This window comes from Tachypleus tridentatus, chromosome 13, assembly GCF_004210375.1.
Source record: "Tachypleus tridentatus isolate NWPU-2018 chromosome 13, ASM421037v1, whole genome shotgun sequence".
Taxonomy (NCBI): Eukaryota; Metazoa; Arthropoda; class Merostomata; order Xiphosura; family Limulidae; genus Tachypleus; species Tachypleus tridentatus.
Window position 1 is genome coordinate 30,196,784 of NC_134837.1, and position 21,846 is coordinate 30,218,629.

At 34.8% G+C, this 21,846-nt stretch overlaps 1 protein-coding gene across 8 annotated transcripts in view; it reads right to left on the reverse strand.

Annotated features, from left to right (window-relative positions):
* Galt (Galactose-1-phosphate uridylyltransferase) overlaps positions 1 to 11,083 on the reverse strand; it is a 39,715-nt gene extending 28,632 nt beyond the window's left edge. For 3 of the 8 annotated variants that reach the window (XR_013021860.1, XM_076483342.1, XM_076483341.1), the window contains exons 1-2: positions 9,130 to 9,265; positions 8,704 to 8,786 (exon numbers count right to left, since the gene is read on the reverse strand). Coding sequence is in view for 7 of the 8 variants with exons in the window: in XM_076483342.1 (XP_076339457.1) it covers positions 8,704 to 8,786; positions 9,130 to 9,143 (97 nt within the window). In the remaining variant the exon portion in view is untranslated. Of the gene's footprint in view, positions 1 to 8,703; positions 8,787 to 9,001; positions 9,266 to 9,455; positions 9,863 to 9,891; positions 10,121 to 10,459 lie in introns of those variants that run through there. The other 5 variants (XM_076483343.1, XM_076483347.1, XM_076483346.1 and 2 more) reach the window with 5 other exon arrangements.
* Positions 11,084 to 21,846: the final 10,763 nt, after the last annotated feature.

Below are 21,846 nucleotides of genomic sequence, written 5' to 3' on the forward strand. Positions count from 1 at the left end.
CTACTTAGCTTTTATGTCATTCAGGGAAAGAAAAATGGTGTAGAGTTTGGCAGTGAACACAGAAATCGTAGAGAAAATTCTGTGCATTACCAACAAACCACAACAACCCATGACAAAGCACACAGAGCCATCTAATTTTGACCATCCGTATAAATGGGGATGGAAGGATGGTTTGAAAAATGTTCAGAAAATAAAAGAAGGTACTTCCAATTGGAAGTATCTGGTTTTCTCAGATAACTCAAAGTAAGGTCACACTTGGGGATGTTAATATGCCATGGTGGGATGGGCTGACCAGTGGATACAGCAATTTCATTCAAGGACAGACCCAATTCAGCATACTGTGGCTGGATACAAAGGGTAAAAGCAACAACAGCAAATTGACTGTTCTGTAAAAGCATGGCTCACTGAGGAAGGAAAAACACAACCTCAGGTGGGATGCTATGGTAAGGATCAAAGATTTGAAGCATACAGTAAAGACAGTTGCAAATGGTGTAGATGTATAGAAAGTTCATGAGATTGTGTACAAACTCTGGACTGGGGATGTTCAGAAAGCCCCCATGCAGAACTGAAGCCTCTGAAGATGAAGGGGTCCAACATCTTCAAAGCTGAGGTCCTGGCACAGCCATAGACTAGAGACCTGTAGTCTAGTTTTGATTGAATGAGAGCACAATATATCTTTAACATAGAACATTGATCCACTCCCCAACAGGTGGAAGACAGGACACAGAGGATGTTCAGTGCCCTTGTGCACTTGACTCATACCTGCTTGATGTGTGGTATAAAGGTGAACTTATGGTCAAAGATAAGCCCTAGGAACCATGGGAAGCACAATTTCACTGACATGGAGTTCAGGATCAAGGTGAATACCCCATTGGCAGCAAAAGTGCATGCAAGCAGTTTTAGAAAGAGAAAAGTTAAAACCACTTGCTGTGGTCCACTTTAGTAAATGATTTAAAGCAGTCTCTAACTGTTGCTCAATAAACCTCATGTTTAATGAAAGACATGAGATGTGGAAGTTGTTGACATAGAGGCTATTTGCAACAGTAAGAGGGAGTTATCCAGTGATGGCATTAATCTTTATACTAAAAAGTGTGACACTGAAGACACAGCCTTGAAGGGCTCCAAGTTCCTATAAGAAAAAACAGGAAAATGTTGAACCCACATGAACATGGAATCACCTGTCCATTAAAAAAAATTATAATAAAAATGGGCAAATGGCCATGCAACCCATATAAGTGAAGGTCTTGCAAAATGCCATACCTCCATGTAATAACATAAGCCTTCTCAAGGTAAAAGAATACTGACACAAGATGTTGACACTTGAGAAAGGCTTCTCCGATCGATGTTTCAAGTTGAATCAGGTGATCCATGGTGATGTGCTACCATTGGAACCCACACTGGGTGGGCGAGAAGAGGTTGTTTGATTTGAGGAACCAAACAAGAAGAGCATTAACCATTTTCTCTAAGGTCTAGCAGATACAGCTCATCAAAGCAATGGAATGGTAGTTCAAAGGAATCTTGGGATCCTTCCCAGGCTTAGAGAAAGGTAGGACAATAGCCTGGTGCCACGCATCAGGAAAAACATTCTCCTGCCATTTTCAGTTAAAAACAACCAGAAGAATAGCAGGAGAAGCAAGAGAGAGATAGTGCAGGGCTTTGTAGTGTATATCATCAGGTCCGACTGATGTATTGCCAGCTTGAGTTCCACTAGTGTAAAGGAGTGATTATAGTCATAGAGACAATCAGCCCAGAAGGAAAGAAGTGATTGCTCTGTCTGAGTCTTGATGGATAAGAAGGTGGAGGATGAAGCTGAAGTGCTAGATACCTGGCAAAAGTTTTCACTGAAAGTGTCAGCAATGCTCTGGGCATAAGCAACTTCCTGGCCATCAGAGAACAAGATCGAAAGTAGGACAGAATTTTACTGCCCACTGACCTTCTGAATCTTGTTCAATATGACTTTGGAACTGGTGGTAGAAGAGATGCTGGTTGAGAATTTAATCAAAGATTCCTTCTGGCTTTGAAGTCTTACCTGCAGAACATGTGAACAGGCCCGCTGAAAAGCAACAAGGTTCAAAAGTGTGCAACACCTACAAAAGGTATCCCAGGCCTGTCTTTAATACTTCTGTGCTATGTGGCAAACAGGATTCCACCTCAGATAAGGATATTGCAGAAAGCGTGTTGAGGTTCTAGGAATACATTGAGCAGCTGTCTGGATAATAAAGACAGTCACTGCTGCCATGCAGTCATCTATTGATGGCTTACAAATGACAGTAGGATCAAGTTCCATGAGAGTAGTGGAAGAGAGCAAGTTGGTTTGGTCCAGCATCTACTTGAGCAAGCAGGTTGGGTGGCATCTACCCTGGCCAGTCTCTCTCAGAATTATAGAAAAATGATTACTGCCCAATGAGTTGTTGTCAGCCCTCCCAGAAAAGTAGGAGAATAGTGAAGAGGAGCAGACTGAGAGATCAATAGCAATAAAAGACTGACTAGGTGCATGAAAATAAGTATAAGAACCAGTATTGCAGAGAGAAAGGTTGTGATCTGTGAGTATACACTTTATAGAGCGATTCCTGCCATCAATATCTGCACCTCCCCATTAAACTTCCCCAGGATTGAAAAGGGAGAAGGCAAATGTTCAACAAGTGCATCAAGGTCTCTCCAGCAGACAAGAAGAGAGAACAAATGGAGATGGCATGACCCAAAGAAATATGGATGACTACAGCCTCCAAGTGTGTGTCAAGTGTCAAAGACAGGGTGGGCACATGCTGATCAACTAGTAGTGCTACCCCTCCATGCACTTGTCCATCACTCAACCTGTCATTTCTGTACAAAGAAAACTGCTAAAAGGTAACTGTATCAGCAGGTTTCAGAAATGTTTCCTGTAAGGAGAGACACACGAGATGTTGAGAATCAATCAGTGCTTTGATATTATCCAGATTAAAATGTAAACCTCGTCAGTTCCACTGAATGAAAGTAGCCATTTTTACTTATGTATAGACACTCTGAGTGGACAGCCCTTCTGTTTTTGACCACATCTTTTTTCTTTATTTTCTTTATTCAAAGGAGGTCAACTGACCTCCATGGATCCTGCAATCAATGAATGATTGTTCTGCATCTCAGGGCTGGAGAGAAAGATGGACCTGAGGAAACGTCTAAACCTGGAACCAAAGGAAGTGGATCTGGGGATCTGTTGGAAAGAATGATAGGGGCAGAAATGGGTGTTGATTCATCAATTGTTTTAACCATGGAGGGCAAATGACTTTTCACATGGTTTGTGAACAATTATTTTGCAGGCATGGATAGATCTGTCTGCATTCCAACTGTAGCAGTAAAATGAAGTGCAGCAGCATACATCCAAGATGGAGTAGTGGACAGTAACTTTCAAGCTTCTGGGTAAGAAATCTTGCAAACCATTTTCAAATGCTGTAACTCTTTTTCTTCCACCCATCTAGGGCATGAATGAAAGTAAGATGGATGATAGCCAGTAAAATTAACACAACGAGGGTCTATATCACACTCATAGACACTGTGGTCCTTGCCACTGCAATGAGCACACGTCAAGGAACTGTGACATGATGTCTTTGAGTGACCAAACTGCTGACATTGGAAACATATGAGAGGGTTTGGAATATATGGTCATACCTTGCAATTTAGATAACCTGTTTTCATGGTGGCATGTGGATGTGGTGATGTAAATGAAAAAATTAGGACACTGGTCAGCATCGTAATTCCATCTTTGTGAGTGGAGATACGCCTTACTGCAGAAACTCCTTGGGTGGAGAAATCAGTGAGGGTCTCTGACTTGGGGATGTTCTTCAAATCCCTCTTAACAATAACTCCTTGTCATTAATATAAAGTAGCATGGGGTGTAACCTCAATGGGTATATTCCCAATGACTATCAAATGCAAGAGGAGTTCACTGTGTTTAGGAGTGGATGTTTCCATCAATATGTCACCAGAATGAAACTTTTTGAGCCATAAGCCTCTCTAGTCCCTTCTGAATAAAAAAAAGGGAGACATTTGCCCTAAAGATTTATCTCAAAGAGAATGTAGTATCAGAAAGTGAGGTATAGGTGTTGAAGAGGTTGAAGATTGCTAGTCAGAATTTTCAAGATGTGGTCATTTACCTATGGTCTGTTTCTTCACCATTTTATTTTTATTTGGGGGATCCATAAAAAGAAAAAATATATCAGTGTCATTGTCCCCACCCACCATGGAGCCCTACAAGAGGAAGCACTACAATGCCAAACAAGGACGTTGCAGCAACCCCAGGGTTTCAGGAGAGCTATATCCAAACACCAGCATCAGACACAATGTCCACAACACACACTGAGAAAATCCAACACTGGTACTTGGTTGAGCCTAGTCCAAGTGAACCAGCTGAATGACCTGGGGGGGGCATCCCAAGGTTGCCTGTCTACAGGAATTCAAGGCCAAAGTGGTGTGTTAGGGTTGGACACCTTCAACCAACAGGATCCTCTCTTTCCCTTCACAGGTTGCCATGTGCAACAAATATGTGGGAGGATGTTTATATCTCAAAGGAGGTAAACTGAAAGAACAGAACAGTCTCTGAGAGTTCCCCTCACTACATACAGGAATCCACACTGAGGGATGTTGATAAGAGGTTTTGCTCTGCTCCAGAGCTCAAAGTATGAAAACTATACAAGGATGAAAGAAAACACTAATTTTATAAGTTAGGTGAGACATTCAAACAAAGAGAATTATATTAATGTATTGGGTTTTATATTTTCCTAAGGAACACACATTGTATATTTATTACAAATTTTCTAGAATCTTGTAAAATATTTCATGTTTTCTACACACATTGTAGGTACAATGGGGTAATAAAAGCATTACTGTTCATAATATTAACTATGCTTGGTCTTCACCTAATAAGTTCAACTGTGTGTAGAGAGAACCAACATTAGATAAATAAAAATAAACATAAATCTGCACAGCTGTAATAGTGCATACAACTGAGCATCAGAGAATACAAGGAGCTAATATAATAGTCTGATATACTCTTGTATATATCATACACACACAAAATATATTGCATTATTCCAAAAATACACTAATACTATATACAACATCAAATTATACAAAACTTTTTTCAATACTATAAAACGTTTTCATGTGTAACTTTATTTGTATGAATACAAATATGATTAAAATATGCTCATATAGATATTTAAAAAAAATCTTTATGCTATGTAGTGCTACAGCTCAAGAAAAAACATGCTTTCCATGGCACTGCATATGCACAATAAGTGTATTCAGAGGAGAAAAAATTAAAAAAAAGGAAAGAGTTAGTGTTTAACTTATTTTAAACATTTCATCATAAACACAATTTTTATACTTATGTCACACACATACAAGTAAAAAAAAAGATGAAAATTACCATTTAAAGTAACTTGACTGCTACCAAAACAATAAGATTCATTTTCACTAATCATTTTAATTGATTCTATAGTTATCACATAACTAATCACCACATACATACAAGTTCATTTTCCCCCCTAAGACATGAAATTAAAGTAATAGTTCAGAAAAGTGAATGTTGTCTTTACATTTAGAAAACTGTGAAGATTATTGATAAGGGAAGGAAATGTGGCTTTGATGAAACAGCAGTTGTTGAAACAGTTCTTCAAAAAATTTAAAATATAAATCTATGTAATGACAAGTTCTTGATGGTAGCACCTTTTAGCCATGTACAATTTCAAATAGCTAGTTAAACTGCAAAACAATTATGACATTACACTTCCAGCCATCCACTGTGGTTTTCAATTTAAATACTTTATTTTACCAAGTTTTAATTATAATTTTTGATATACGCTATTTGTTCAATAAACTTTGGTGTTAAAATGGCAGTTTTCCCAGAATAAAGGTAAACTAACAGATGTTCCCTTGTGTTAAAAATTAACTTTTTATACCATATTTTACATATTTTTTTACATAAGTGCTATTACTGTGAGTACTGTATACATTATGACTCTTTCCCTCCTTGTGTGATATACTGTTTCCTGGAAAATAGTATTATTGTGTACTTTCACTGGTCTCTTATATATGCATTTTAAATAGGTGGATTGAGATGGTGAAACTACTTTTGTATGGATGCTGTAATAATGTTAACCTTAAATTCTAAAGTATAGAAAACTTTCACATTTGATTGAATGTTTTTTTAGTGGCACATTGTTTCCAACAACTGTGATAATAAAATATTGCATGATATAGGAGAAGTTATAAGACCAGACCTGTTTCATTGAGAACAGCTACATAATACAGATTCATGATAATTCACTTGACCCGAGACATTTGAGAACAATTTGTTCTTTTTTTGCATTAGGTGGAATATTATCTCTTACTGTTCATAAAAAGAATTCTAATAAACAATTATTATGCAAATAACTGGACAAGTTGATGGAACTTGTGAAAATAAACACCAATGATATTATTAGTTATATAAAAATATCACAGTCTGTTGATACTATAAAATACACACTGAAAATAGAAAAATAACCAGAAGAATGATACTGATCCCTAGCCAAAGAATAAAAAATAACCAGATGGATGAAACTTATCCCAGCCAAAGGACAAAAAACAACCAGAAGGATGAAACTGATCCCCAGCTAAAGAATGAAAAACACAAGAGAAATACAACAGTATGCAAACAATTCTGTAATATAAAGTAGATTTCATACAATTTAACTTCCCTGTAAAAGCAGGTTTTTAATATTTGTCATATACACCTGTATTTGATTTATAACTCCTGTGCAGAAAAATGTGACAACTAAAACCTTCTGTAAAGAATGATACTTAAATATGAAAGAAGCTGTATTTCTTAAAACACTGCCTGTCAAATTACAGTAAAAAGAAATCCTTCACAGAATTCAAGCCATTTTTTGAAACACAAGCAAATAAAAAGTTACCATTATATGTTCTACACCAAGATTAATGCCAAGCCCCTCAACATGTGAAAGGGAAACTGAAAAATAAATGTTGAAAGAGACAATTCAGGAGATAATGATGAAAAACAATCTTCTTTCACTTTTTGGATGAATGGCTTGGCGAGTCTCAGAGCAGATTCAATCTGTTTACCAAGCAAGCTGTGAAGGGCTTGTATCTTTTTCCGAGGCATCTTGACAAAATGTTTCCACAAAATGGAAATGATACCCTATTATTTTATAGAAAAAAATGGAGAAATACCATGTCTTGACAGTTTTAAGTATGAATGCAGATGGTGAATGGTATATGGAACAGCCACATCAGATGGAAACTTTAACCTATAAGTTGACAGTTTTAGACAACACTCTTTCATACACTCTCACTACATTCCCTGTGTATCATGTTAATAACTGTAAACACTCAAGCTGCTCAAACATTGAGAAAGAATCCAACTGGTCAGAAGCACATAGTTGCACTCATGTTTTTATGTATTAACAAGAACATCCACATACACTATGATAAAGTATTTGATAAATATACCAGAAAAATGCTGCTAGTCAACCTGGTAGAAGATGCAAGAGATTAATCAAGAAATGGTTAGAGGCTGGTATACTATATCTTATAAAACCACCATTAAATTAATTAATGCCAGAAAAACAATCAATTAATAAAAATTAGTGATTTCAATTATTAATGTTTTTAATTATTCAAATTATCTAAAGACTTGAAACATTGCCTCTGCGATTTCTCATTATTAACTGATTAATAGATTACTGTCATAATCCATAAAAATAAAGAACTAATTGAAATTAGTGCATTAAATTATTACTATTTTCATTTATTCCTACTATTCACATATCATGTGAGTGTAATCAGTTAGTTGAATGCATGTAATTAATTGACATGATGGTTAACCAAGTATCACATTCCACTAACTTCTAGGCTCTGCCTACAACCACTCATGATCTGTTTATTCCTGAACTTAGTTCACTTCTGATATCAGTTATATTTGTACTGCTTTTCTTATGTTGCTCATAATAGTTTATAAAATAAAGTGGAAGAAAAATAGTTTCATATTTGATGCATTATAATGACATTACTATGTAATTTTTGTTATTTGGTTCTTGTTATCGTATTTGGTTTATAAAACGAGAAAAGTTTAATGAACTGTTAAAATATGCTTCAGAGAGCAATGGTGAAAACATTTTTTACCCTCTCCCAAGGTAAGTTCTAGATCTGCTAGTGTTAGATTGTTAGGCCTACCTAATCAGTATTTTAGATACCACATTATCAGGTCTCAAAGTTGCATGGCCCACATATATCACTGCCTCAATCTTTGAGCTGCTAATACACACACAGTACTTTCCTTGGATAACTGAGGTTGAAATAGTAAGTTGAGCACTGTGGGTGTTACTAAAATAAATTAGACCTATCCTTTTAAGAAAATAAATCAATCTATGCTTCCACTACCAGTGATTTATTAACTTTGTTTTTCAAAGCTCATGTCCTGTGCTGTAACTGCTGTAGTTACTAGAATGCTGTGATATGAAGTAGCTACCTTATAAATAAATTAGAAGAAAAAACATCTCTATATATTTTTGATTTTTGCATGTCACACATCAAGTCATTCTCTGAACATCTATTATTGCACTTACACAAGTGGAAAAATCAAATTTGAACTCATATTGAACTAAGACAGAAAGCATTTACTTTTGTGGTTGAACAATTACAAGATGTAAATTAAAACATTGAACGTACCTTTAGGATCAAATTCCATAGTAAACTCCTTAATCAATTTATGTATTTCCTGGTACAAAGCACAGTAGTACTTTACAGCAAATCTGGTCAAGAAACAAAATGCTAATGAGCAGATGTCAAGTTTCAAAAACTGTAACACATTCAAGAAAATCAACTTGCTAAACAAACCACTTGTAGCTAAATTCAATAACCATAACCACACTAAGTATATAAATATCTATAAAATACAATAAAACTTAAATTACACACATACATACAGTAAGTTATACATTAAACATTAATACAACATTTAAGTTACCATTTGTTTGTTGTAATGACTAGTCTGACAGACCAAAGTGCTTAATGTGTTTTTATCAATCTCTTACAAAGTAAATAAAGAATTGGTGACTTAAAGGTAAATTATTGAAAATTAGTAGTAAAAAGAACCTGCTATAAAACATCACTGGTTCATAGCAGATGATATTTAGGTGTAACTCAGCTCATAATATTTTGTGAAAAAGCTACAACAAGTTTTGCTGTTATAAATCTGTTTAGCGTAGTTCACTCTCACACACACAACTGCAATGAATTACAAATATTTTCTAAAAACTTAATATTCATGACATTTTTATCGCTGATGTTCTGCCTAAATGGAAAAAAAATTATATACACTAAGAAAAACGAATAAAGAAGAAAATATACTTAGAAACGAATATACGTTAATAAGTTAATATATTATTTAAAAATTCAGCCATTCATGTTTTTTTACTCACACATTTCACCACTTCCAAAACGTGTTCGTAACTTAATGCCAATTATAATAATTTGTATCAAATTTCAAATTAAAACAATATTTGCAGATGACTGTTTGAAGTTACGTGCAAAGCTACACAATGGGCTATCCGTGCACTGCCCACCATGGGTATTGAAACGTAGTTTATAGCGTTATAAGCCTAGATATATGCTGCTGTGCCACTGGGAAGATCACAGATGAATGATCTTATAACACTATTGCAATTTATTGCGGCCCAAACAGTATGTCATAAGGTTGTACTTTTATATATAATATACTCCAACGTAATATGATTTACATTTTACAAACTTAAAACATTCCAGAATAAAACAAATATGTAACATATATATTATATCCTGCCGCTTGCTGTGTCTTTCCTGCGCTCAAGAATCATGCCATACTAGCTCAGTTCTTACAGCTCCAATTTATTTAGTTCAAACGCAAACGGACGTGGAAAGGGTTTAGTTTAGAGAAATCTGAAGAATTCTCTCTCCATCTGGGGTGGTCAGGAACGTTGTGGTTCCTCTTCGTCCACTTACGTGAAAAATTGTTGAAACTTACATGTTTTTTTTCTTTAATTTATCTTAACTTTATTAAGGTGTAGAAGTGAAGTGAAGTATGTGAGAGTATCACGAAAGAAGGAAGAACCGGATGAGGGCGGCATAAGTTAAGTGAGCCAGACCTTGGACCATGGTCAGAATACCCTGACAGCTGGCGGGTATTTATTTCAAAAGTGGTTAGGGAACTTTTACCATGTGACACAACGAAAGCGGGAATAAAAATAAAATTTTGTCTAATTGTAGGCTCTCATTATTGTTATTGAAAAATAAATAATTCAACGTATATTATTATATTTAATGCAAGAGTAGAAATTATATTTATACAACCGATATCTTGGCAATGACAGGGTAAATATATCACAATACAAGTTTAGTTTTCACTAATTGGAGGATTAAAAAATAAAATATATATACAAACTCTTACCTACAACGCTATAACTGTATAACTTTTTCCATCATATATTTTCTTATCGCAAATTTGGCAATCAGCAAATGCACTGCCTTACGTCATCGCTAATGTCACGCGCTTCATCACTGCCACAGACTCTGCCCATTTTGTAACGTCGGTCTGGTTTAGATGTTTGTTATCGAGTATACGTTGTTTTGCGAGCGCTTGCAAACATATTTTTATGGTGCAATTTTCAACTGTTTAAATATATTTTGTTTTTAATCCCATCATATGGGTAAGTGGATAATTCGAAAACGAAAGAATTCAGATTATGGTGAACACTCAGAAAATAAAGACAATTTAATTGATTCTGGCATCACTGCTGAAAAGAGTTTTGTTTGTTTTAAAATTTCGCACAAAGCTACTCGAAGGCTATCTGTGCTAGCCGTCCCTAATTTTACAGTGTAAGACTAGAGGGAAGGCAGCTAGTCATCACCACCCACCGCCAACTCTTGGGCTACTCTTTTACCAACGAAAAGTGGGATTGATTGTCACATTATACGCCCCCACGGCTGGGAGGGCGAGCATGTTTAGCGCGACGCGGGCGCGAACCCGCGACCCTCGGATTACCATTCACACGCCTTACGCGCTTGGCCATGCCAGGCCCTGCTGAAAAGAGAAGGGCGCGTGGGTGGAAAAACGTGAAACGATAATTTAATGAAAGTTGGGAGATGAAATTTGCAGTGATTGAAGCAAATAATAAGATAGTGTGTCTTTTGTGTGTTATTATGAATAACAAAGTATACAACCTTAAGCAACACTTTAACAATTTTCACAACGAAATTGATGTAAAATTTCCAGTTGATAGCAAAAATCGTGTGAATGAAATTAGCAGTCTTAAAAGCACAACAAAAGGGAGGCCTAAACATATTTTTATCATGCATAGAACTAGTTACATTAGATAGCTATAAGGTAGCTTGGCTTCTAGCTCAAAAAAAGAAATAATTTTCTGATGCTGAACTAGTAAAAAAAATATTGATTGTGGTCGTTTCAACTCTGTTGGACAATTATGAGTCAAAAGTAAAAGATTATATTCTTCAAAAGGTAAATAATTTGCAATTAAGTCGAAGAACAACCGTCCGCAGAATGCTAAAGTTGGCGAAAGACATAGAAAATCAGTTGCTTGAACAACTAAAATACTTTGTATTTTTCTTTAACACTAGATTAGTCAACAGATGTTAGTGACACTGCACAGTTGATATTTTGGGTTCGATATGTAACTTCCCATCTTCAAGGCTTTGTGGATTATGAGATTGAACATGTGGAAAAAAACATCTTTGGAAAATTTCTTGAAATGTCAAAAAAAATTGGATTTTAAAAAAACTGGTTTCTGTCACAACAGATGGTGCTTCCGCCATGACTGGGGCGAAATTAGGATTTGTTTCTCTTTTAAAGCAGCATTTAATTGAAAATAATGTGAAGTTCATGCTGCCATCTTTCCACTGCATTTTGCATCAGGGAAATTTATGTGCTCAGATGTCTAAAAGTGATGAACTGAAAGACTTAGTGGACATTATTGTAAAAATTGTGAATTATATTAGAAGTGAAAGCTCTCTCATCCATTGACAGTTTGTTGAGTCTGAAGAAAATCGGTGACTGTACTTTTGATGATCTTACTGATTTTGCAAATGAAAAATGGTAAAATAGAGGAAAAGCCTTAAAACGATTTACTTCCTTATTTCCTCAAATAAAAGAGTATCTTGTTTAAAAAAAAGTAAGATTGAAAATTTCCCTGAAATTGAAACTTTTTCATGGCAGCGTGATTTGCGCTTTCTGTGCAACATGATGACTCACTTGAATAATTTGAATACGAAACTTCAGGGAAGAGGTAAAATAATAAGAGAGCAATCACAGTCTATTCATGAATTTCAATTGAAGCTAAATCTTCTTGCGGAATAATTACAAAAGAATGATTTGATACATTTTGCAAAGTTGAATAGTTTTCTAGAAAATAATAAGGACTATGATTTCTCTGATGCAAAAGATGATCTCTATATAACTGGATCAAAAATTTATCTCAAAAATTTGAATCATGTTTCTCCGAATTTAAAACTTTGAAATTGATATTTGAATTTTTGCATGATCCATTTCAATTTGACTTAGGAAATTTCAGTAAGGAAATTACATCTTTTTTGTCTTTGGATAAGTGTGGATTTGAAGACGAGATGCTTACACTTTAAAGTATAGAACACATTAAATGTAAATAAAAATGTTCTATCAGATAGATGTGACTCACTATTCTGATAAATGAGAGTCTTCCAAATTTAAAGATAGCAATTTCAAAATTATTTTCTATGTTTGGATCAACGTGGATGTGTGAATCAACATTTTCTACCCTATATTTTCTGGAGCCTAGATACAGATCTTGGCTCACTGACATAAATTTAGAGGCAGAGCAAAAAGCTCATTGAGCATAGATATTAAGCCAAATTTCACGAAACATGTTGATGAAAACCCCCATCACTTTTCATATTGAAGGTTAGTCGGTTGTTGTTGTTTTGAATTAAGTACAAAGCTACACAATGGGCTATCTGTGCTCTGCCCACCACGGGTATCAAAACCCGGTCTTTAGCGTTGTAAGTTCACAGACATACCACTGAGCCACTGGGGGGCAGGTTAGTTGGAATGCAATTATTTTCATTCAACTAACATTTTTCTTTTTTTCTTTTTCAATGGGCCTGGCATGGCCTAGCGCGTTAAGGCGTGCGCTTCGTAATCTGAGAGTCGCGGGTTCGCGCCCGAGACGCGCCAAACATGCTCGCCCTCCCAGCCGTGGGGGAGTTATAATGTTACGGTCAATCTCACTTTTACTTGGTAAAACAGTAGCCCAAGAGTTGGCGGTGGGTGGTGATGACTAGCTGCCTTCCCTCTAGTCTTACACTGCTAAATTAGGGACGGCTAGCACAGATAGCCCTCGAGTAGCTTTGTGCGAAATTCCAAAACAAACAAAAACAAATCTTTTTAATGGTGTAGCCATTGTTGTTTACATTAGCCACAGTTGTGGCCACTATGAAAAATAAGTTGCCTACCCCTGTTTTACAGTATCGCGTTATTTTTATAAAAAACAGCCAACCCAGAAATGGAAGTAGATTATATTTGGACAACTACAGTCAGTACATTATAGGCCTAGGAAGCTATAATTGTGATTAACATGTATTAATAGGAAAACTACAGAATTTGACCAGGAACGTTATAGATTTTAAACATTACAATTCGTTCAACTTCAGTGAATTATTTCAGACGTTAGGATTTCTATGAGTAGGTCAAATATTTTCGCTAGAAGGAGTCAAATTGTAATCGGTGTGAGGCCAGTCAAGAAGCAAGCTAGCTAACTAAGCGAGGTGCAGCAATATCACCTCGGAATTAATTTGCTTGTCGTGGACATGTATCATCAATAAAGTATTTAGTTCTAGACCGTATATAAGACCCGTGTTGTCTGTAATTTTGTAAAACTGTTACATATAAACTATCATTTATAATAACTATTAGTAACAACCGCTATTTTAAATTGTATTGTTTTTATGTTTGTATATTAAAATATAGTTGTGTTAAAATAAAATTGTGTGTATCAATCTTGTTGGCAAATAACATAAATCTAATACATATTAACATTTAATTAAATACTTAATTAAACTTTCTAGTTATATGTAAAATAGTAATATGTTAACATAGTAACGTAATAAATCGGAGACTTGTCAGAAAGAAAGTATAATAAGCAACAAAATAAAAAATAATAATTTGTTGTAGATGTGATTCTGTCGAAGCAGATAAAAGTGGATATTAAATTATAAAGTTCTCTACTACAGCATTTAAACTTTGTACTGTTAGTAGATGAACTGATTGAACACTACGTAATTTTTTTGTCCTCCGATGGGATAGCAGTAAGCCTACGAACTTACAATCCTATAATACGGGATTAGATTACCCGTAGTGGACACAGCAGATGGCCTACAGTGATTTTGCTCGTAAATAATCAAAGAAGCAAAGTCTGTGTTATATTAGTTCTCGGTCAAACAAATAATCGAGTTTTGTTTCTTGCATGTTAATAATGACATTTAGTTGAACATAGACAAATTAATTTGAAATGAAAGTAAATTACATGCACGTTAATACTACTTTTTTTTTTTGCAGTAGTTTCAGTTTTTACCTAGTAAATTTAACGTAAACGTTCCAAATGGGGCACTGGGGCAAATTACCCATAGAATATTTCTCTATACAGCAGGTCCTCCATCTGTGTATAAACTTTTAAGATCTTTAAGTTCTTTAAATTGTGACTTCCATTAACATCAAATTCAACAACATCGAAAAAACTTTACTTTATTAAAATACCTGATTATGATATTTAAATGCAGTTTTTAAGAGTTTGCAAAACAAAATACTGAAAATACTTTCAGAAGAGTCATTGTAGCTGCTCTTAGAAAAAAAGAACGAATACGTTTTGTTTTTCCTACATATAAGTTGACAAACCTTGACTACAAGGTGTCTCAAAGCACATTAGGCCCCTCGGTGCTAATCTTCATGCAACTTCAAAACGTGTCTTTTTTTCTATCCGGTTTTTCAACTCATTTATAATACGGTTCATGCCACTGAAAGAACACTCAACTCCAACAGTCGAAAACTACACTATAATCAGGCATTCAGTTAATTTTGTAACCGATGTTTACACAAATAATGTATAACATTTTTATCTTGATCTTCATTCTACCTTGCAACCTACTAGAAGAAACTCAACCAACACGGCGTCAGCATCTAGTACGTCAAAGACGCTACACCCTCTCTACACATCATATGTCAAACTAGCTCGCAATGTTGACATTTGACGATTGACCAGCCATTATACATCAATATTTGTTAATCATTTCCAAGGCGTCACAATAATCTAGAACTTTGGCAATGCAAGTCAGCAGATCGCAAATTGTGAGTTTGGCACTATTCCTTAGTAGACAACTAATCCGAGACTAATCCACGGTTCAATATACAATTAATGAAATAAATTTGCACTTCGACAAGTCGTTAGGAAAAGGATAGAAACAATAATAAATCTCAAGATTCAACAAACAAAAAAATTATACACTGGTGCATGCCATATATTCCTGACATCAGCGGAAAAATAACCAACGCATGGATAAAACTTATAACAAAATACAATATTTCAGTAAACACCAAATTTATTCAAAAACCAGGTAAAAAACTAAAGTTTGTACTATGTAAAAACTATACTGACAAACACAATACCAACGCCATTTATAAAGTACAATGCAACAACTGCTTCTATAAAGGAGAAACAAGCAGAAAATGGAAACCAGATATTAAGTAGGGAAATAAACACAAAATCAATGAAGCTCTTCTTATACAACAACTAAAAACCCAAATTAAACCAATATAATGGAACACCTTTATACCTATACTAATTAATAACCTAACATCCAGCTGCAATGGCTCCTATAATTCCTTACCTGTTTATATTTTCATCCCTAAGACATGTTCTCAGCAGAGTTTAGTTGTAAATTCTGTCTTTGTTAACCTGAAGATGACCTAGGAAGGTCGAAACGTTGTTCGCTCCTTTATTGGTGCTTTCTCTATCCATACCAGCCGTTTTTAAATATATAATTTTCTCTACAAGTGGGTTTTCTCGTTATCACGGAGAGCACGTTAAAGTATTGGTGTAAAAAGTGGGATTATTTTAGTAAAAATAAAACTGATGAAAATTCAGGATGACAAAACAAGCACAAAAAGAAAATTTGCTGGTGATGATGAAATAGTAGGAAAAGAACAAGCAGAAAGAGACAGAACACTAAAATAAAATGAAGAAGAAAGAAGCTAAAAATTAAAAAAGTTCAAGGTATAAGAGACAGTATTTTAATAAAGAAGTTAAAATAAAGAAGTGTAATATCAAAAGGAGAATCTAGAACACATTTAAATCTGATTTAAGATGAGATAGATAGAGCTATTGGAGAGGTACAGAGAGTTTACAAGAACATCAAAGACGTACAGGGAGTTTATAACAATAGTTAAGAAGTTAAGAATTATATTAATGAAGTGAAACATTGAAGAAGCTCACAAATCTTTAATAATGACTGAGTTGAAGAAGCATGAAAAGATTATAATAAGATATTAAGTCATGTTGGTTACAGAGTAAACTATTTCTCTAATAAATTGGTAAATGCAAAAGTTAAATAGTTATACCTTCTCTGCATTTGCCCAGTAATTCCAATGCAAAACACCACTTGATATAAAATATGGAATAGGAGAGCCTATTTGACCTGTAACCAGATATCTGTGCCATCTGTGACTGTAGAGCCTTTCTAGACTTATCCAACCATGTCTCTGTCAAGTAAAGTTCAAGAAAATAGCTAGCCTGTTCAACAGCAGCGTCCAATAAACCAATGGTTTGTGTTTTGGAATTTCGCACAAAGCTACTCGAGGGCTATCTGTGATAGCCGTCCCTAACCAATGGAATATGATGGAAAGATGCATGGGTGACATACCAAGATCAGTTTCAGATCATTTCCAACATTAACAAAGCGAATAATGAAAAACACAAACTACTCGTTTTGTTGTCAGTTTAAAAGGATAGTTCTTAATCATATATTAAATAATCTTCCAAGTAAGAACTGAAACAACTACTGAGCATTGTTAACTGCCTTATCCAGAATGACATACCAAGGAAGTATTTAGAGCAAAATTCAAAACAGAATACTGGTGAAAGAAGAGATCAACCAAAAAGATTTGGAAAAATTGTATAATCATCTTAACTGAATGCTTCATATAAAATGATGGCTGTGTTAGCACAAAACTAATTAAGGGATGCTATATCAGACCGAAATGTTAAAATATATCTTTAAGAAAACTCTTTAGTCGGCAATGGAACACGAATCTATTAAAATCGCATATAAACAACGAAATGCACTATTTAGAACATATGGGATAATCAGTATTGAAATATCTTGACGATAATATAGAAGAACTGAAAGTGCTACTTAGACAACAAGTTACGTAAAATTGTGGGAATCAATAACCAGACAATAAGTGCTTCAAGTGTAACTTGAAATAATATATTGCCAGTTGCTAATAAAAGCCTCTGGAGAATAATATCTTTTCCCAAAGGATGCCAGACCAAGGAACACTAATAATGTTATAGATTAATTAATCTGGGAAAGACTTAAATAAGTTAGCGATAAAATGAAAAGATGTTTTAATGTTAATTCTTATAAAACTGACTTTCATCAAGGTGGCGTGACATGGCTGTACAAACTCCACTGCAAAAAAGAATAAATTCAAAAGTTAAGCAGATGTTTGGAAAGGCCATATTTGTACTGAAAGGAACCAATGATGTAGTTTACATAAAACAAAATAAAAGGCTGTTTTATTTGTGTATTAGGATTCTTTAAGGGCTTTCGGGTCCAAGAAAGGGCAGTGTTACATTATTTTAATATTTTGCTCACGAGAGAGAATTTCTTATTACGTGAAGTAATAATTCTAAAAGCTTCATGAAAATTTTAAGCCTCTGCCTGTAAAAATCTCAAAGCTTCTTGCAGTGTGTAGAGAAGAAAAAATACAATATAAAAATGCCAGACTGAATGAGTTAGATTTATTAAATTCAGAATCATTTAGTAAATTAGAGGTTGAGAGTTAGTGCATCTGCTCATTAGTGATCGTGTATATAAGTTAGCCAATAGATCAATTGGAGAAAAACAATTGTAAGTCATTTAATCGTATGTTAGTTTGGGAATTTCTGTTGAAATGTTGTTGGTGAAATTAGGCCTACCACTGAACACAGCCTGTATCAAACGTTATTGGAGAAATGAGTTAATTTGCTGTCGTTATTTAATCTGAACTTAACATTTTTTAAATTAAACAGTCCCAACCATAGAAGACGTTATAATAATACATTTTAAACATCACAAAACAATCTTAACTCGCATTAAATAAAATAAAAATTATCACTTTATACATACTTTAAAGAAAAAACACATTCTGACACATATATATGGTTTTTAAATAATAATTACAAGTTTGCTATAAGAGAATAATCGAATAATTTTTAAACGAACTGACAGTTAATTATATTACCATCATACAAAAAGATGAAATAATAATGGATGTAACGATAGAAAATAACAAAAAGCTTGCACGCAAACAATCTTTAAACATCGAGTAAAATGAAAGCGTTATCACAACCATGCTCACAAAATATATATGCAAAAACGGCTCGTTTGGGTTGAGAAAATATTTCACATAGAAGAGCGAACAACGTTTCGACCTTCTTCGGTCATCGTCAGGTTCACAAAGAAAGAGGTAACTGACCGGAAGCTGACCACATGTTTGAAAGGGGTTGTGTAACTGAGTGTCGGAATGTAGAGGGCGGTATTAGAACTAAACTAAACTAACGTGGCAAGGGTTCAGTTTAGAGAGAGAGAAATCAGAAGAGTTCTCTCCCCAACTGGGGTGTTCAGGAACTTTGTAGTTCCTCTTCGTCCCCTTACATGAGAAATGTTTTAAGATATTCGTGGATCTTTATTTTTAACATTTCAAAAAAAAAAAAAAAAGTGTAGTGGTGTATTTGTGAGTGAGAGGAAGGACGGGAGAACTGGACGAAAGCAGCGAAAGTGAAGTGAGCCAAACCTTGGCTCGAGGATGGAGTACACTGGCGGCTGGCGAATTGGTTTTTAAAATTTACTGTAATTGAATAGATACCCTTGACTGGGAAAACGGCCCTTTTCAGAATGAGGCTGGGACCTACAGGTCCGATGCCAGAGATTTTGCTGTGGGGGGAAACGGGAGTGCCCCGAGAAAACCCACTTTCACGGCCTGGGCGCCGAATAATCTACCCAGACCGTGCCCGGAAGTAGCTGGGAAAGAAAAAAAAAACACAAAAAAAAACACAAAATTAAAAAAAACAAAACAAAAAAAACTGATGAACTACGTTGATGGTGTACGTGGAAACTGTTAGCTGCAGTCTTGTAGATCGGGTGGTAACTTCATCATGAACTTGTTTCCACACTTGAAGCCCATTGGTGCAACTGAGAAACGTGGTCTTGGTGGTGGAACTACTGGCTGTTCTTCGGTGAGTTTTTCTTCGCTGGTCTGTGAAGGTATTAGATGTTTGAATATATAATTTTATATTATTTATTTTATTATATTAATATAGGTATAAAGGCGTTCCTTTATATTGGTTTATTTTGGGTTTAAGTTGTTGTATAAGTAAGGCTTCTTTAATTTTGCGTTTGTTTATGTTTGTTTCTTTATTTAGTATTTGAGTGTTTTCTATGGTTATGTTGTGTTTATTTGACTTGCAGTGTTCGAAAACGTGTGAAGGTGACTTTTTATGTTCTTTGAATCTGGTTTCCATTTTTCTACTTGTTTCTCCAATATAGAAGTCGAGACAGTTTGTATTTTATAAATAATGTTGGTGTGTTGTTTGTCAGTGTAGTTTTTACATAGTATAGACCTCAGTTTTGTGCCTGGTTTTTGAATAAATTTGGAATTTACTGGAATGTCATATTTTGTTACTAATTTTTGCCAAATGTTGGTTATTTGTTTGCTGATGTCAGGAATATATGGTATACAGCAGTATATGGTTTCGTGATTTTTTGATTCGTTAGATATATTTACTTTAGTTGGTTGATTTTGCTTTCTGTCTAGGGGTGTGCGTATAATGTTTTCTACGGTTTGTGGAGGAAACTTATTGATGTTGATGAAGTATTGTTTTATTTTGTCTAATTCATCGTTAATTTTATCTGGTGAGCATAGTTTTATGGCTGTGTTTATTTGGTTTCTTAGTATGTTGAATTTTTGTTTTGTTTCATGTGCTGGGTCCCAAGGAATGTATAGTCCAGTATGGGTTATTTTTCGGTGGATTTCTGTTTTGAATTGTGTGTCGGTTCTTGTAATTTTGAGGTTAAGAAATGATATTTGATTGCTTTCTTCCTGTTCACATGTGAAGTTAATGTTGGGATGTATAGAGTTAATGTGACTGAAAAAATTAAGTATGTGTTCTGTAGATTTGAATCCCGCAACCGTGTCATCTACATATCTGTACCAGTATAGTGGTGGATGTAATGCTGTGTTAATTGCTTGTGTTTCAACTTGTGTCATAAAAATATTGGCTAGGACTGGTGATACTGGGTTGCCCATGCTTAGGCCATTTGTTTGTATATAGTTTTGGTTGTTGAACATGAAGTTTGTCTTTATCGTGGTGAATTCTATGAGGGTTGCTAACTGGTTACTGGGAATTTCTATAGTTGGGTTAGGGTCTCGGATATAGAGTTCTAAGGCTATCTTGCAGGCTTCAGTGGTAGGAACTTCTGTAAAGAGGGATATAACATCGAAACTAGCTATTAAGGCTTTCTGATTAAGTTGATTTAGGTTAGACTTGAAATTAAAAGAGTCTTTGATGAATGAGCTGGCTGATGTTACATATTTGGAGAATGCCCATGCTATGTATTTACCAAGATTGTAATTAAACGATTCATATGTGGACATTATTGGTCGTAATGGACAATTTGGTTTATGAGGTTTGGGGATGCCGTATATTTGCGGTGAGCGTGAGTCGGTTTTACGTAGGTAGGAATAAAGTGTTTGTGAAATTGTGTTGGCTTTTTTCATTTGTAGTAGTAATTTGTTCAGGTGCGTCTCGTGTGTCTTTGTTGGATTTGTGTGTATTGGTTTAAATTTGTTCGTGTCTGATAGGATGTTATTCATTTTTTGGATGTATTCATTCGTGTTCATTATGACTATAGCGTTACCTTTATCTGCTTTTAGAATTTTTATGTTTTGTCTTGTTTTAGGTTTTAATGGAATTAATGTCTCTTTTGTAAGGTTGTTTTAGTTTTCTGTTTTGTGAAATTATGTTGATGGTTTTGTGAGAAAATTCTTTGAAAAATCGTTTAAGATGTTGTTTTAGGTGTTTCTGGAAAATATAAATTTGTAATTTTACCTGGGAAGTTTGGCTGTTGGATGTCAATAAAATTATCTAAGTTGTCTTCTTTCTGTTTGTTGTTTTTGGTTGTTTCCTTGTTTTTCTTCTCTGTAGAAAGTATCACAAGTCTTCTGGCTTGGTCTTCTAAACATGTTTTGATTTCTATGGTTGGAATATGCCTAGGTGCTATTGCAAAGTTGAGTCCTTTGTTAAGTAGATGTATCTCGTCTGTGTTTAATTGACGGTCGGATCTGTTAATTATGAGGTTGGTCAACGGTTTGTCGTTTTGGTGTCTTTTCTGTTGTTTGCATCTTAGTTTTTCTAGTTTTTTGTTGTGGCAGATCTTTTTGTCTCTGTCGTTCTTAGTATTGATTTGGTTTATGTTTCGTTGTATAAGTCCGTAAATCTCTGGTTTAATGCAGCATGCCGGTTGATGGTCTAG